General features: G+C 40.6%; 3 protein-coding genes across 3 annotated transcripts in view; all 3 read left to right on the forward strand.

The window, feature by feature from the left end:
* Positions 1-179: 179 nt before the first annotated feature.
* LOC148906444 (uncharacterized) lies at positions 180-10,973 on the forward strand. The gene is made up of 10 exons (XM_089037420.1): positions 180-249; positions 1,486-1,545; positions 2,124-2,265; positions 2,448-2,561; positions 3,319-3,433; positions 4,015-4,141; positions 4,458-4,684; positions 5,513-5,695; positions 5,786-5,961; positions 10,718-10,973. Coding segments are annotated over exons 1-9 (1,137 nt in total). The 5' UTR covers positions 180-248; the 3' UTR covers positions 5,954-5,961; positions 10,718-10,973.
* Positions 10,974-12,116: 1,143 nt separating this feature from the next.
* Positions 12,117-13,560, forward strand: LOC148906445 (cystatin-B-like). Its single transcript, XM_089038087.1, has 3 exons — positions 12,117-12,277; positions 12,826-12,927; positions 13,305-13,560. The coding sequence occupies exons 1-3, from the start codon at positions 12,212-12,214 to the stop codon at positions 13,431-13,433; spliced, it is 297 nt and encodes a 98-aa protein (XP_088894213.1). The 5' UTR covers positions 12,117-12,211; the 3' UTR covers positions 13,434-13,560.
* Positions 13,561-14,727: 1,167 nt separating this feature from the next.
* The window catches only part of LOC148906446 (uncharacterized), a 10,097-nt gene continuing 7,442 nt past the window's right edge, over positions 14,728-17,382 (forward strand). The window contains exons 1-3 of the mRNA XM_089037409.1: positions 14,728-14,837; positions 15,609-15,716; positions 16,984-17,140. Of these exons, the coding sequence (XP_088893535.1) occupies positions 14,793-14,837; positions 15,609-15,716; positions 16,984-17,140 (310 nt within the window). The 5' untranslated portion in view covers positions 14,728-14,792. The remainder of the gene's footprint in view (positions 14,838-15,608; positions 15,717-16,983; positions 17,141-17,382) is intronic.

A 17,382-nucleotide genomic window follows, 5' to 3' on the forward strand; every position in this document is an offset into this window, starting at 1 on the left:
TGGGCCATCAATAGCAGAAAACCAACTCTACTAAAAATGATTACTACATTCTTTCAACGCATAGCAACGTGCTCCGTGTCACCATGGTAACATTGCAACGTGCTTGTCGTTGCAAGGTAACGTAAGATAGAGCTAGAATCCTTAGGAAAAAAGATTTCCTCTTATCGAGGAAGCTGAGTTGTTTGTTAGTAAAGGAGCGAGGTATATTGAGGACAAGTTTGGAATCGTTAATTTGGCGACCTCGCAAAAGTAAGTATTTCTAGAGAATCATTTTTAATTTTTTAGAAGAAAATGACATTTCTATCTTTCTTTCACAAGAAGTTATTCAAAAACTTTATTCTATTTTCTCTGTTTTGGTGCATGTTTTTGGGGAACAAAATTAACGAGTCCGCCTCTGGAACATTTTCTAATTTTTAACTCATTATACATCCTATAAGTTTAAACTTAAAGATTAGTTCGTATTATAGTTTTTCAGCTCTTTAAAAATTTTTTACCAAGGTCATATGTTTTACATTTAAGACTATTTATTTTCCAATTTTGGATAATCTAGTAAAACGTCTAGATTCCATTACTGATGTTAAAGTCGATTAAGTTTTCCAATTCCAAAGCTACAAATTAGTTTTAGAATGAAATCTAGGGATGTTTTTATCCATTTGCGAGTGTAAATAGATTTTCAAATAAACTATAGCTAACTAAGTAGAAAAATAGGTTACTTTGAATTTTTTTATACCAGTGTAATTTAAAAAAAGGGCTTTTCAAAAAAGTTTCCATCTCCCTTTTCCCCATTTCTTTTCAAATTTAGACTAAATGGACGAGAAAATACTTGAACACAGTTTTCTCAGTATGCATTAATTTTTTCGTTTTCATCTTTCCTTCCATCCTCTTAATATCCAAGGAGTGCATTTCATGCTCCTTGGCACGATCACACATCTCTTAGTATCAATTTCGTTTCTTCTAAGCTATACATTTTAAATCATTTTCTTTTAGAATGTTTTTGAAAAAACAATATAATAGCCCTTAAAAATCGAATTTCCGCTCAAGGGAAAATTAAGCGCAATCTGACATTTATTATTATCTATGGCAACCTGGCGTTGTCATGGTACTCAAAAGCTACGTTGGTCATGAGAAGCTCAAAAACATGAAAACATTGACTTTATTGTGTCAGTAATTTATCAAAAAACAGTTGTTTTGTTTGTCATTTCTTTATTGGTAGGTTGAATTTACATTTACAGATAAATTTGCTATATATATATATATATATATAAAGAAAAAGAAAAAAAAAAAAAAAAAAAAAAAAAAAAAAAAAGAAAAAGAAAAAAGAAATAAAGAAAAAAAAAATGCACAAAAGTACTTAAAACCAAGAATTTGTATACTTTTAATTTTGGTCATTATATATTAACTTGCCCATATTTTTGCGATTTCTTCCAATCCTCCATTATGCAATCCGTCCCTTTCTTTAACATGTTCTAAACCTTTTTTTCCTAGTGTTTTTCTTGACGATTCTGTTGTTGGGTGCCATACAATTGTCATCTTGCTTATTACCTTGTAAGTACTTTTCACCAACATGTCTTCCTTCCCAAAAATTCCAACTTTCAAACCTCTAATTTCCCCAAACAAACAAACCTTAGGCTGTGTTCATATTGTATGGCAAAGGGGGGGGGGGGGGGGGGGGGGGGAGGGCAGGTGAAAATTTGAAATGTCCAAAATAATTCTTAACACCCCTTAAAGTCATGCAAAAAACTACGATCCCTCCTAAGCAAGGCTTGTAGCTTCTTCCAAAAATTGTGGATTCCTCCCCCCCCTTTTTTTCTGATAAACATTAGCAACACGTAAAAAACACGTGAATATGGATATAACTCAACAAGGCCGTATGCACAGGGGACCCAAGGGGACCACCCCACCCTCCCCTCCCACTTCCCCTTTCGTGGCAACAACATGGCGGCTTTTTAGGATGTACACAGTAATTTAAATTTGTTTTTCCTTATAACAAGAAAACGTAAAACATAATGCAACGCCCCTGCTCAAACAAAAAATCTTATTTTGAAGAGAATGAACGTGGTCTGAAATTGGAAAAACTACGTAAAGAAATTATTTGTGTTTATATTATTTTCTGTCATTTTCAGCTGAGATTACGTACCAGACCTGCCCAAAGCTGTGGAAAAAGATCGGGTGTAGTACTGGTGTGCATGTTAACCTCTCGATAGCTATTGATGACAGGAACAGGAATATTGTTGACTGGGACAACTTTAATGCTTACGAGCACGAGTGAGTCTTGATTACTTCTAATACTGAATAACAATGTCAAAATAAGTTCTCGTGAATTGTCACGCGATAAGAGTGTGTTACAGTTGCATCGACACGGATTATCGCGTTTTGTATCTTGGGTTTGTCACGCAATATTGCACATATATCCTCAGACATAATAATTATTATTCCTTTCTAAACAGTCTACTGTGTCGGTGTCGGCAATTAAATCTTGCTAAAGGACACACATGGTTTGGAGTAGACAGCCAAGGACTTTGTTTATCACAACGGGGAGATTTGGGAAGCTATTTGATTCAGTAAGTACATCAGTCACATCCAATCCATCTCAGTCACATCTAATCAATCCCAGTCACATCCAATCCATGTCAGTCACATCCAATCCATGTCAGTCACATCTAATCCATTGCAGTCACATCCAATCCATCTCAGTCACATCCAATCCATGTCAGTCACATCTAATCCATTGCAGTGACATCCAATCCATCTCAGTCACATCCAATCCATCTCAGTCATATCCAATCCATCCCAGTCACATCCAATCCATCCCAGTCACATCCAATCCATCCCAGTCACATCCAATCCATCTCAGTCACATCTAATCCATTGCAGTCACATCCAATCCATCTCAGTCACATCCAATCCATGTCAGTCACATCTAATCCATTGTAGTGACATCCAATCCATCTCAGTCACATCCAATCCATTCCAGTCACATCCAATCCATCTCAGTCACATCCAATCCATCTCAGTCACATCCAATCCATTCCAGTCACATCCAATCCATCTCAGTCACATCCAATCTATCTCAGTCACATCCAATCCATTCCAGTCACATCTAATCCATCTCTGTCACATCCAATCCATCTCTGTCACATCCAAACTATCTCAGTCACATCCAATCCATCTCAGTCACATCTAATCCATCCCAGTCACATCCAATCCATATCCCAGTCACAACACACAATCTATTACAACCATATCCCTACTTTAAACCTCCATGGACTACATGCCTGCGATTGATAATCATTTATGATCTTCTCATGACAAACACAGGAATCCTCTTGACGACGTGTCCAAGTGTTCTGGACCAATAACTCAGGCTGCACAGCTAATCGCTCCTGATGGCAGCAATTGTATTGGTCCCCAATATCGACCCTTTTTTTATACGGTAAATAAAGTTGCTATAGATAAGGTACTGGAGGGTGAGGCCGTTTGTTCGTTATAAACAAAGGAAGGGAGGGTTAGGTAAGAACTCGGCATCACATGTTGCTGAGTAGAGCTTGTCAGTGCTCTCTTATGATTTTGTTGATTCAAAAGTTTTTCTAAAGGCACAAAAATTATTTTACACGGAGCAGTTTTCTCTCCAACTTGTCTCGCAACGGCGTTGCGACACAAGTGGCATGGATCATTGCAGTGTGTAACCTACAGCGCAATTTGAAAAATGTTGCGAGAAAAGTGCAGCAATTGTTGCCAAAAGTATAATTCGTTTCTACTTTTTGCTAAGATTACGTCTCCCTTGCACCGTGTAGACACTCTCTTGCAACTTGTGTCGCAACGCTCTTGCAAGACAATTTGCAGAGAAAATTGCTCCGTGTAATTGCTCCGCATTAAGGGCTCTCCGTTTTTATCCCTCCGTAAAAGTTACACGCTAAATTCCAATTCGATCTGAGAGTCAGCCGTGCCCTGACTTTGATCCGCCCAGAGGTTGTTCCAGGATAGTCAATAAGATTTGATGTTTCTTTACGACAGATTGAAACTTCGGTTCCTGCCGTTCTCGCAGGCGCACCAGTTGGAGGTGCCCCAGAAGAAGAAATGGAAGAAGAAGAAGAAGAAGTTGCCGTAGGTGCTGCACCTGAAAAGGAGCAAGAAGAAGAAGGTGAGAGCCATATTTTTGTGTATTCCAGAGCTCCATTTTATTTAGTAATTTGGCCACGTGCTCCAAATGATGTAACCCTTCCATACCGTAAGCATGGGATATTCTACCCCTACACTTGGTCATGTTCTTCAATTGATGTAACCCTCCCATACCTTAAGCATGGGATATTCTACCCCTACCCTTGGTCATGTTCTTCAATTGATGTAACCCTCCTATACCTTAAACACGAATATTTTCGACGTGTTTTCCGCTTTCACAAGCACACAACCATGACATAGAACAAATTATATGCCCATAATCTTTTCTGTTTGAATAGAAGTAGCGAGTTGCAAAACCGTCGCCGATGTTGTACTTGTCATTGACGTATCTGGGAGTGTCAAATTAAAAGGGTTTAGGCAAACCCAGAAATTTATCAAAAGCTTCATGGATCGTTTTGACTTCACTGACGGTACAAGGATTGGCATCGTGACCTACGATGAAAAATGCCAACAGGTCTTGGACTGGAATGAGAGCGCCAAGAAGAACAAAGAAAGCTTGAAAAAAGTATGTAACAATGATTAATGATAATAATAACTACTAAACTTTATATAGCGCTCGTGCTATACAATATTTAAGAGCGCTTGATAATGATATTATATACAGTCAATAGAAAATGGGAAAAATTATTTTAAAGAAATTGTTCAAGGTTGAAATATAGGTTAAAATGCACAAATAAAATAAAGACTAAATATTTTTCAGTTAGTTTCTTAATAATAAAGACAGGATGTCATCAAAACGTCAAAATCTATCTGCGTTAGTTTTTCTGATTAATAAAATAAGGATAACAATAATAAAAATTAAGTACAGTTATATGCTGAATTGAAAAGAAACGTTTCGAATCTGTTTTTAAAGAGTTAAACATTATCACTGGTAAAGTGTTCCAGACTTTCGGAGCAGTTGTTGAGAAGGATGATGATGATGATGATGATGATGATGATGGTGATGATGGTGACGATGGTGATGATGATGATGATGGTGATGATGGTAATGATGGTGATGATGATGATGATAATGATGGTGATGATGGTGATGATGATGGTGATGATGGTGATGATGATGATGATGATGATGGTGATGATGATGGTGATGATGATGATGATGATGGTGATGGTGATGGTGATGGTGATAGTGATGGTGGTGGTGATGGTGATTATGATGGTGATATTGTCGGTGATGATGATGGTGGTGCCGGGTGTTGGTGATGGATAGACGAAGACGTCTGCTATCAATATGAGCCGCAAATAGGGCGGAGAGTGTGTGACACAAATTAACAGGTCACACAAAGCTAGAATATCGAAGCAATCGTTTTTCTTTTTATATTTTTGTCCGAAGTACTGTGACTCTCTAAGGTACACCGGTGGATCAACACGAACCGATCTGGCCTTAAAATGTGCTGCGGATAAAATCGTCAAGCTCCAAAAGAGACCCAATGTTCCTATAACCTGTGTTGTAATGACTGACGGTATGACGTGGGGAGGAAGTAACACAGTCCATGGTCCTGCCAGTAGTCTGAGGGTAGGTGCATCATCCATCCATCCATCCATCCATCCATTATTATATATTCAATTTATTCTTATCCTCTTTTCCTTTTTGTTCTTATTTCAGTCTCTGGGCGCCAAAATCATTTCCATTGGTGTTGGCGTAGATATTGACCCTCATGAGTTGAAAACCATTGCTGGAGGAGTTGAAAATAATGTTATCATAACAGACAACTTTTCTGATTTAAGCGGACCACGGTTTCTTAACAATTTGATTGCCAAGAGTTGTCATTAATTGGGATAGTAAGTTGATCCATGCATCCATGCATCCATCCCTCCCTCCCTCCCTCCTTCCCTCCCTCCCTTCATTTATCCATCCATCCATCCATGCATCCATGCATCCATTCCTCCCTCCCTCCCTCCCTCCCTCCCTTCATTTATCCATCCATCCATCCATCCATCCATGCATCCATTTGTTAGATTTGCATTGATTGACATGTAATTATATATGACGATCGTACATAATAAAACACAAATACACCACAATTACTGGCGACGAGGATGGCCACATTGTAAAAATTCGGAGGACTTCTTCTTGAAATAATGTGAGATTTCCTTGGTTTTCACAAACAAAAATGGCCTTTATTGGAAGAATAGAACCATTCGACGAAGCTACAGAAACATGGAGTGCCTACATCGAGCGTTTGGAACAATATTTTACAGTCAACGAGATCAAAACAGAGAAGAAAGTTCCCGCGCTTCTTACGCTACTTGGAAGTAAAACTTATAATCTCTTACGGAATTTAGCAGCTCCAGAAAAGCCTTCTGAGCTTGAGTATAATACCATCGTACACCTTTTGGAGAGACAACTATCGCCTAAACCGTCTGTAATCACTCAACGTTTCCGATTTCATACAAGAATGCAAGACGAAGGAGAAACTATAAACGACTATGTAGCACAACTAAGGAAGTTGGCGATTCACTGCAACTTCGATAACCTGAACGACACACTCAGAGATAGATTAGTATGTGGAATCCGTAATACCGGAATACAGAAAAGATTGCTTTCAGAATCTACGTTACCACTGGAAAAAGCTATCGCAATATCCGTAGCAATGGAAATGGCCGCGAAAGACGCCATTGAATTACAAGGTAAGCACAAAGAAGTTGGTGTAAACAAGATAGCTAAAGCAAAGCCTAGAAAACCAACCGAAAATCAGCTTAAACCAAGAGATAATACGTGTTTTAGATGTGATAAACCAGGTCATTCATCTAATTCATGTAAACATAAAGAAGCTACATGTTATTTTTGCAAGAAGAAAGGACATATCGAGAAAGCATGTTTAGCTAAACGCAGACAACAAACACGCCGCCATACACGCCGGAATGTACACGCCCTCGATAACAATGCCGATAGCGAAGACGAGTCGGACAGCGACAATGAACTTCCCGTAGGAAGCTTAGACATTAATTCGATAAAAGAGAAGAAAACTAAGCCTATTCAACTACCATTAAATATTAATGAAAAGAAAGTATCAATGGAGCTTGACACAGGATCAGCAGTTTCAGTCATGTCTAAAGATGAATTTGAGAAGCAAGTCGGCAAGGCTAAAATTGAGCCCACAAAAGTTGTTTTAAAAACCTACTCAGGAGAGAAAATTCATCCGTTAGGAATCACACGCGTCAAGGTAAAGTACAGCAATCAAGAGAAAAACCTCGAATTATATCTAGTCGAGAGAGGCACAGCAGCACTGTTTGGCCGAGATTGGTTAGCAGCGATACAGTTAGAATGGAAAAAGATAAACAACGTGTTAACACTGAATAAGGAACCTGCAAGTACCAACAACGCACTAGACAATATCTTAAACAAATATCCAACAGTCTTTGAAGAAGGAATTGGAAAAGTGAAGGACATCAAGGCGACATTAAAGTTCAAAGAGGAACCGCAACCAGTATTTCTGAAAGCCAGACAACTACCATATGCCTTGAGACCAAAGGTGGAGCGAGAATTAGACGAGCTAGAGAAAATGGGAATAATATCCAAGGTGGCAACAAGCGAATGGGCCACACCCATAGTTCCCGTACTCAAGAAAAACGGAAGAGTAAGAATCTGCGGAGACTTTAAGCTCACAGTTAATCCCCAGCTTGCAGTGGACCAGTACCCGTTACCCAGGATAGAAGATGTGTTCGCATCGTTAGCAGATGGAGAAAAGTTCACAAAGATCGATTTGAGGCAAGCCTACCTACACATGGAGATGGAAGAAAACTCAAAGAAGTATTTAACTGTGAATACGCACAAGGGTCTATACCAGTTCAACCGGATGTTGTTTGGAATCGCGTCTGCACCAGCAATATGGCAGAGGACTATGGAACAGATTCTGCAAGGAATACCATCAGTCCAATGCATCCTAGATGACATGATAATAACTGGTAAGGACAATACCGAACATTTTAACAATCTGGATAGTGTGTTGAGCCGTCTGCAACGGTACCAACTCAAGGTCAACCTAGACAAATGCCAGTTCTTCCAAGATAAGATCGAATACTGTGGACACAAGATAGACAAGCACGGCATACACAAGACAGAGGAGAAGATTAAAGCAGTGCGTGATACTCCAGCACCAAAGAATGTCACTCAGCTTCGCGCATTCATTGGCCTCGTAAATTATTACCACAGATTTCTACCAGACCTAGCCTCGGTAATGAGACCACTCCACCAGCTACTGGAACAAGGTAAAGCATGGCAGTGGACGAAAGCATGTGACAAAGCCTTCGAGAAGGTAAAAGAGATGGTCACGTCAGATTTGGTATTGTGTCATCATGATTCCAAGAAGCCTATCCGCTTAGCATGCGACGCGTCACCATATGGAGTCGGCGCAGTTCTGTCCCATATCATCGATGGACAAGAAAGACCAATAGCATTCGCTTCTCGCACCTTAACGAAAGCAGAGAAAAACTACTCTCAAATTGACAAAGAAGCATTAGCAATCATCTTTGGAATCAAACGATTCCACACCTACCTTTACGGAAGACAGTTTACGTTGGTTACGGATCATCAACCACTAGTAACCATCTTCAGCCCAACCAAAGGCATACCAGTGACCACAGCTACAAGACTACAGCGATACGCTATGTTTCTATCAGGCTATACTTACGACATAGAGTATAGGAACACTAAGCGACACACTAACGCTGACGCCCTTTCAAGACTACCGTTCGAAGTAACCCCAGAGGGTCAAAAGGAAGAAGCTGTTGACATTTTTCACTTAAGTCAGTTTGAACAGTTACCAGTGACAAGCGCAACAATCAGACGAGAGACAACAAGAGACAAGACCTTAAGTAGAGTCTATGAACAGACCATGTTTGGATGGTCAACTAAGCCAGACGACAAGTTACTACTGGCGTACTACAATCGTCGAGATGAAATCACAACGTATCAGGGATGTCTCATGTGGGGAATACGAGTAATCATTCCAGACACCCTAAGGAAACAAGTATTGGAGGTCATCCATTCAACTCACCTAGGCGTAGTGAAAATGAAAGCCCTCGCTAGAAGTCACATCTGGTGGCCAGGAATCGACTCCGAAATTGAACAGATAACCAAAACCTGCTCTGGTTGTAACAAAGTACGAAACAACCCAACAAAGGTACCCATCCACCCCTGGGAATGGCCAAGTTCACCTTGGGAACGCATCCATATCGATTTTGCTGGACCTTTTATGAACAAACAGTTTTTGATTATAGTCGACGCACACTCTAAATGGCCAGAGGTGTTTCCAATGAACAAGATCACAGCAACAAGCACTATTGAGGTACTACGCTCAGTATTCGCAAGAAACGGCGTACCACAGCAGCTCGTTTCTGACAACGGACCGCAATTCACGTCAGAGGAATTTCAAGCATTCATGAAGAGCAATGGGATTCACCATTTTAGATCAGCACCGTTCCATCCTGCAACGAATGGACAAGCAGAAAGATTCGTGCAAACCTTCAAACAGAGTATGAAGGCAATGAAATCAGAATCAGCCTCTTTAAACAAGAAGATAGCAAATTTCCTACTGATGTACCGCAACACACCTCATGCTACCACTAACGAAACACCAGCCAAAATGTTCCTTGGTCGAAACATACGTTCACGTCTGGATTTGATGAAGCCAGATGTAAAAAGCACAGTGCAGAAGAAACAAATGAAGAAAGCACTTGAGAAGAAAACACCTATACGCTTGTTTGATGATGGACAGCCAGTGACAGTTCGAGACTACAGAGGACAAGACAAGTGGGTTAATGGAACCATCAACACACAACTAGGACCATTGATGTATGAAGTCAAAACAGAAGCTGGAAGTTATTGGAGAAGGCACACAGACCAAATCCAAGAAAGGAAGCATGATGAAAATCAAAGCGACCCTCAACCAAGACCAGCAGAAGATGTCTGCCCATCAGCAGTAGAACAGCCATCAGTCAGCACAACCCAGACAAGCAAGAAAGTTACCCCCGCTAAGAGCAACATGACGCAAGAAGGACAAGGCAAAGGACATCGATACCCAACAAGGCACAGAAGCCCACCAAAACGTTATATGTATGAACAATATTAGGACAGTCATAATAGATATGAACATTCAGAGACATTATTGAATTATTTTTTCTATCACAGTGATTCATAACTAAGAAGGGAGGAAATGTTAGATTTGCATTGATTGACATGTAATTATATATGACGATCGTACATAATAAAACACAAATACACCATTCCTCCCTCCCTCCCTTCATTTATCCATCCATCCATCCATCCCTCCCTCCCTCCTTCCCTTCCTCCCTCCCTCCCTCCCTCCCTCCCTCCATTTATCCATCCATTTATCCATGCATCCATGCATCCCTCCCTCCTTCCCTCCCTCACTCCCTCCCTCCATTTATCCATCCATGCATCCATGCATCCATGAGTCCCTCCCTCCTTCCCTCCCTCCCTCCCTCCCTCCCTCCATTTATCCATCCATCCATCCATCCATCCATCCAAACAACCATTAATTACTTAACTATCTAATTGTTTATTTTGTCATAGATTGGTGGGCAGTATAAGCGCAGCTACAGACAAAGAAAGGAAAAATAATAACATTAATTAATGATGATAAAAGTTAGCACATATTTGCCATAAAAAAAACCTACCGATTAGTGAAGTAGCTTGTTAACTGTAAAACGTGTGGATATTATTGGTACATGTATTCTCTTCAATCACTTAGCTTCTATGCGATATTACATTTTGTAAACAGTATTAAAGTAAAAGTTAATAAACTTCTCGAAGAGTTGGTGTTAAGGTTGACGATTGAGAAGTATATTGTTTCAACAAATACTACCTACCGACCTACCGACCTACCGACCTACCGACCTACTGACCTACCGACCTACCGACCGACCGACCGACCGACCGACCTACCGACCGACCGACCGACCGACCTACCGACCGACCGACCGACCTACCGACCTACCGACCTACCGACCTACCGACCTACCGACCTACCGACCTACCGACCTACCGACCTATCGACCTACCGACCTACCGACCTACCGACCTTCCGACCTACCCACCTACCGACCTACCGACCTACCGACCGACCGACCTACCGACCTACAGACCTACCGACCTACCGACCTACCGACCTACCGACCTACCGACCTACCGACCTACCGACCTACCGACCTACCGACCTACCGACCTACCGACCTACCGACCTACCGACCTACCGACCCACCGACCTACCGACCTACCGACCTACCGACCTACCGACCTACCGACCTACCGACCTACCGACCTACCGACCTACCGACCTACCGACCTACCGACCTACCGACCTACCGACCTACCGACCTACCCACCTACCCACCTACCCACCTACCCACCTACCGACCTACCGACCTACCGACCTACCGACCTACCGACCTACCGACCTACCGACCTACCGACCTACCGACCTACCCACCTACCCACCTACCCACCTACCCACCTACCCACCTACCCACCTACCGACCTACCGACCTACCGACCTACCCACCTACCGACCTACCGACCTACCGACCTACTTACGTGCCTGCAATTGATTGCGACATGGCCTCGAAATTACGGCGACAAGAAAACCACGAACTATAGTACTAGGTACCCCCTAATAGGGCCTTCACTGTGAGGTAAGCTGTTTATTGCTTCATATGTTTTGTTGTACATCAGTTTGTTATGATGGAAGGTGGAATAGTCTTTTTCGACATACGTTAGCTGTGCGCTGACTTAAATCAGCCCAGATGTTAGCTCAGGATCTTATACCGTGGATGTTTGTTAATCTATTGCGAGAAAATGAGACGAAGGCAAGGAAGGTAGAGAGCGAGATGTTGGTCTTCCTGTGTTTTCAATCCTAGACTTCTCTCCACCTCCTCCAGGAACGCCTCGACAAAAGCTGTATTTATCATACCATCTCACATGACAAGCGTGAGACTAAGGAGGGGCTTTTCTTATTCTTTGAAATATTAAAAAGACTCACTTTTGAAGTACTTAAAAACTTTATTCAGTATGTCTTGTGGTGGTTTAACAGATCAGAAAACTGCTGATGCCGAAATACAGAAAATCTGTGACGAGGTTGGTTCAAAATCCGTAAATACTTTAAAGCTTTTATTCGTCTTATGTAAAGCTTATTACAAAAAGGGTTGTATCGTCTCGTACGGGAATTGTCAGGGGAATTCTATTCAAATTCAAATTTCGAGTAATCGGCTAGTAGTCGTACCCTACGATAGCATGAATTGAACTATAATAAATATTTATGTGCACGCGCTGATGATACATCGTTTAAATATGACTTAAAAAATGAGAACACCCAACCGAATTCGCTTCGTGGTCTAGGGGTTAGGTTTAGGGTTAGGGTTGGGGTTGGCATTGTAGTAGTTCTTTGGTGCCGAAGGTACCGAGTTCGATTCTTGGTGTCTTCACTTAATTTTTTTTCTAAGTGAGGAGAAGCAAAATTTCTAAGTCACACTCGTGTGTTCGGAAACCTATGACGTACTTCGTTAATCCGTACACGACGATAGTACCACAAAAAGATCTCCTTGTATCTTAAGCTTAATTTGTTTAAGATTTAAAAGTTCAATTATAGTGTATCTAATATTCTAAGGTTTTGGTTTTATTCACAGATAAAGACTGCAGCTGAAGGGAAGGCAGGAAAATCGTTTTCAAGATTTGAAGCCAAGTTTTACGCCAGTCAAGTGGTCGCTGGTACAAATTTCTTCATCAAGGTAGGAGAAAATGAAAACTTTGAATTCGATACCTAAGGCACAAGCCAAGCAGAATTTAAAGCAATTATATTTCAAGCGTCTACAAAACTGTACAAATAAGTACAGTTTTGTTGTTCTATGGTCTACTCAAGGTATACTGAACTTACTAATTTGTGCAAAGTTGTGCAATTTCTTACAAAGTTTTTCACAAAAATATTTTATGCACAGCTCTATTCATTATATAGAAGAACTACTAGTAATTGTATTCCATAACTTGTCATGGCGTGCCCTCCTCAGACCATGTCTACTCATTGGAAATTCCAATCTCCTTCATGGGGGAAGATATGGATATTTTCTTGAACTACCTGAATTTGAATGAATTTCATTTTGTATTCAAGGTTCATGTAGGAGAGGATTCCTATGTCCACGTTAGGGTATTTAGGTCGCTTCCTCATGCTGGATCCACACTAGAGCTCCATAGTATTCAAGTCGACAAGTCTGAGGCTGATCCAATAACCTACTTCTAATACTTGGTAATACCATGGAATGAATTCTAATATGAGCAATCATCCACTAAAAATAATTTCCCATGAACTGAAAAACATTATATATTTCTTAACGATACTGTAATAAAAATTTTTATGTCTCCCAAAATCTATGCACCACGTAAACTTTCGTATTTTCAAATGAAATAAATAATAGAACTTAACTTGTTCCTAGTGACTCCCCCAAACTACAGACTTTGTAAAAACTAAATATCTTTCAGACATGCAATAAATGATAGCCACCCTAATTGTTACCAGAGAAAATGATTGCCCCACCTCCCCCATCCAAATCCCAATGGACACCACCCCATAAATTACTTAGTTTATGCATATTTGTTATTAATCACCTAAATGAATGTAATGAATCTTATTACCGGCCTATGATGACAAGCAAACACTGCCAACCAAAGAGTAGAGTGCACGCACTAAAACCGTGAACATTAAATAGTACTAATTAGTACTATTTCATACAGAATCCTTTGTTTTCTATTTTTTAATCATCACTATTTAGTGCTAAAAATTAGTATCTGTTTAACGGATTTAGTGTGAGCACTCTATTCTATTATTTGATATCAATCAGCTGAATGCTATCCTACAGCGAGAGGCAAGGGGGTAATAGAACACTCTCTGGTTGGCAGTGTTTGATTGTCATCATAGGCTGCTAAGTGGTTGGCTTTTAATATAATCTACTTGACAGAAGTCAGGCCCTGGTTGTACATCTTTATCCAGAGGATAAGTAGTTGATGTTATCCAATAAATTTATTCGCTGGATAAGATTTATTCATCAGATAGCGCTATTCACCCTCTGTACATCTGGGTATGGATGATGAACTGAAAATAGATATCCTGAATTAATGACTTTGTGCATCTTACTACACCTGACAAACACCCTAAGAGGTACAAGTTTTACTCTGGTTTAGAACCCTATAAGGTGCAAAGAGCATCCCTGCCTTGCCCCCAGGTTTTCCAATGTGCAAAAACAAAAACAAAAAAACAAAAAAAATCCAAAAAGGGAAATGACGTCTATCAACCTTTACTAACGGTAACGTTAAGGGTGTTGCGTTACTGTCATGCAGAACGCAAGGAGCAAAATAAGGGTATTAAAGTAAAGAAAAATCAAAAAGATATTTCAAAAAAGCCAATTGATTGCAAGTTGATGTAACGCAAGTCTTTACAAAGAGTTAAAATTGCACTCGACTGGCTTTCCAATTTTGTCGACCTAAGGCGACCTGATCTTGACGCTCCAGCTCATTTCCCTTCGTGATCAATCAGCTGAGCACAGCTCTCACACGACATCTTACTAACATAGCGTTAGATCCTGTAACTTCCAATACCGTACCAATGATGAATCCAGCTGATGCCGAAATACAGAGCATTTGTGACGAGGTTTGTACAAATAACTTTTACCTATGTAAATTAAATGGTTCTCAATTTTGTACACCAACTGATTCGTACAGTCAGACAATCAATACGAAAATTTCGGCGAAGTAGTCACTGGTTGCCCAAAACCTGCTCTATAGCTCATAACAGTTTTTATTGAAACTAAATACTGTATTAATATAAGTTAAAAGGCCCTTAAACTAAAACTTGTACAATTTTTTTGTGTTTCTGAGATGAAAGGTCGTATAGTACGATTTTGCTCGTGTCACGCGAAATCATTCAGACCAAATGATGCAGAATAGAACTAAGTTGAAATGTTTTCTTTTCAAAAGTTCAGTTATTCTTGTATTATTTCTTTCAATCATTCAGCATTTAATATTGATAAGATATCGTGACCACAAGAGATAGCTGCAGAAGGGTGTCTGCAGTTGATGATTGACTGCACGTTTCGTTGCGTTCGATCAGTTTATAATTATGCAGATGTATTCCGCTTTTTATCTTATTGTCATGTTTAATTCAAAGATATAGCTGACTAAGCCGTTTTAATATGACGAAGTAGTTTTGATATGCAAAGCGGTTTTGATGTTGTTTTGGTGTGGTGTGGTGTGGGGGGGGGGGGGGGGGGGGGGGGAGTTGTGTAGGAGGGGAGGCTACACCTCTTGTAAGGTTGCCATTGGGATTCATCACGAGGGAATGGTTAAAATAGCAAAGTCATAACCCCTCATTTGTGATTGAGACACTTATAGTCCATTCGTAACGACTCATTCTTTCTTTCAGGTCAAATCCTTTGCAGAACGAGAAAGTGGCAGATCATTCACAAAGTTTGAAGCGAAGTTTTATGACCTTAGAGGAGAGAGACTTACTGGGATAGACTTCTATATCAAGGTAAGGACAAATCTAAAACTGCATGGCCATATTTTGAACGTGCGTGCAGCGATCAAGCCCTGGAAATTTAACCCGAGACCCCAGGTGAGAGGAGGGCGCACAATCTTCATTATCCCTAACTAATACAAACTAGTTAGGCTGCGTTCATAATGTATGGCAGAGGGGGGCAGGGGAGGGGGGGGGGGGGGGTAGAAGGCAGGTAAAATTGAGGGGAATCGGTAAAATTCTGGTAGGAAAAAGGGGGGGATGGACAAATTTTTATCAGAAAAATAGGGGGAAACACCATTTTTGGAAGAAGCTACAAGCCTTGCTTAGGGGGATCGTATTTTTTTGCATGACTTTAAGGGGGGTGTTAAGAACTATTCTGCGCATTTCAAATTTTCACCTGCCCTCCCCCCTCTGCATACATTATGAATGCAGCCTTAGAGCTGTGCTCTGGGGTCATACATGGACTGGTGTAGCAACTGTAGCCAGAGGTGCCTTCACATGATTTCAGTTTGTCTCCATTGAGCTGCGGCACTGCTTTGCAGTGGTGATTGGCAATCACAAGTTTTTTATATTTTTTTATTATGCTAGTGTATGAATGAGTTTGAACACCTCAACAAAGACAGAGTCTAGGAGGAATACAATGACAAAACTTTAATACTCCTTTACTGGTGCCAGTTATTTTTGAAACATTCATGTGTTGTTTTTGGAGGGGGTGGTCAGTGGGGGATCCAGGGGTGTGGTTCCATGGTTTCATAAAATTGGATCACCCTTTAGAAAGCCAATTGTATGTGACATTTTTTTTGCTTTGGGGCAGCCATTTTGGAGCCCCCTCCATCTCTTTAAAATCCTGTATCCAGCAGCAACTTAAGGGTGGATCTGATTTGTAAATTAAGTGGGAAGTGGACACTTAACGAATTACTTGGCCACTCCATAGGGAGACCTGGATACTTTTTCCAGCTGTTTAAGTCATATATTTCTGGTTGCGGATCAGTGGGCGGACAAAAATAAATTAAAGTGTTTTGCAGTCTCATAATTATTCCATTTCTGCAAATGCTCAGCATGCAAATAATAGGACTCTGCATGCAGATAGTCTAGCTCCTACGAAGCCACCCATTTATATCCTCACACAATGCTCACTGCCCTAAATAAGAGTGAGCATTGCATGGCAACGTGAGTGGCGGCTGCATTTAGGAGATGCATGCTAGCAACTGAATAAAAGTGCTTTTAGTTGTAAAGCATTCCTCAACCCATGTATGAGTTTTGATATTGGTTTATTCAGGTTTACATTGGCAATGGTTCCTATGTACATATCTGGGTTTACAGATGTGCACCACAAGTGGCTCAGAAATACCATCAGCTAAAAGGCATCCAGTTGAACAAATCAGAGTCTGACCCACTCCTCCCATGGAAGTCTTCACTGGAACCTGGTGATAAAGGTCAATATAGACAATGTAGTCTAGACAGTGGCCTGTACCCGTTATGCAAAGAATCTTCATGTGATTTAAGCTTCATATTAGATAATCAGGATAATTGTTAGGTCACCACCCCTCCCCCTCACATTTTTATAGGAGATTAGGCCAAAGATAACAGATTCAGGCTCACAGGCTCTAAATAGACCCCTATATTGAATGCTTTCCCATTTCAGACCATGTATCATTCCCTTGAGAATCATTTCTTT

This window comes from Actinia tenebrosa, unplaced genomic scaffold (assembly GCF_029948245.1).
Source record: "Actinia tenebrosa isolate PJP-AT-01 unplaced genomic scaffold, QUT_ActTen_1.0 PGA_scaffold5__44_contigs__length_20552954, whole genome shotgun sequence".
Lineage (NCBI taxonomy): Eukaryota > Metazoa > Cnidaria > Anthozoa > Actiniaria > Actiniidae > Actinia > Actinia tenebrosa.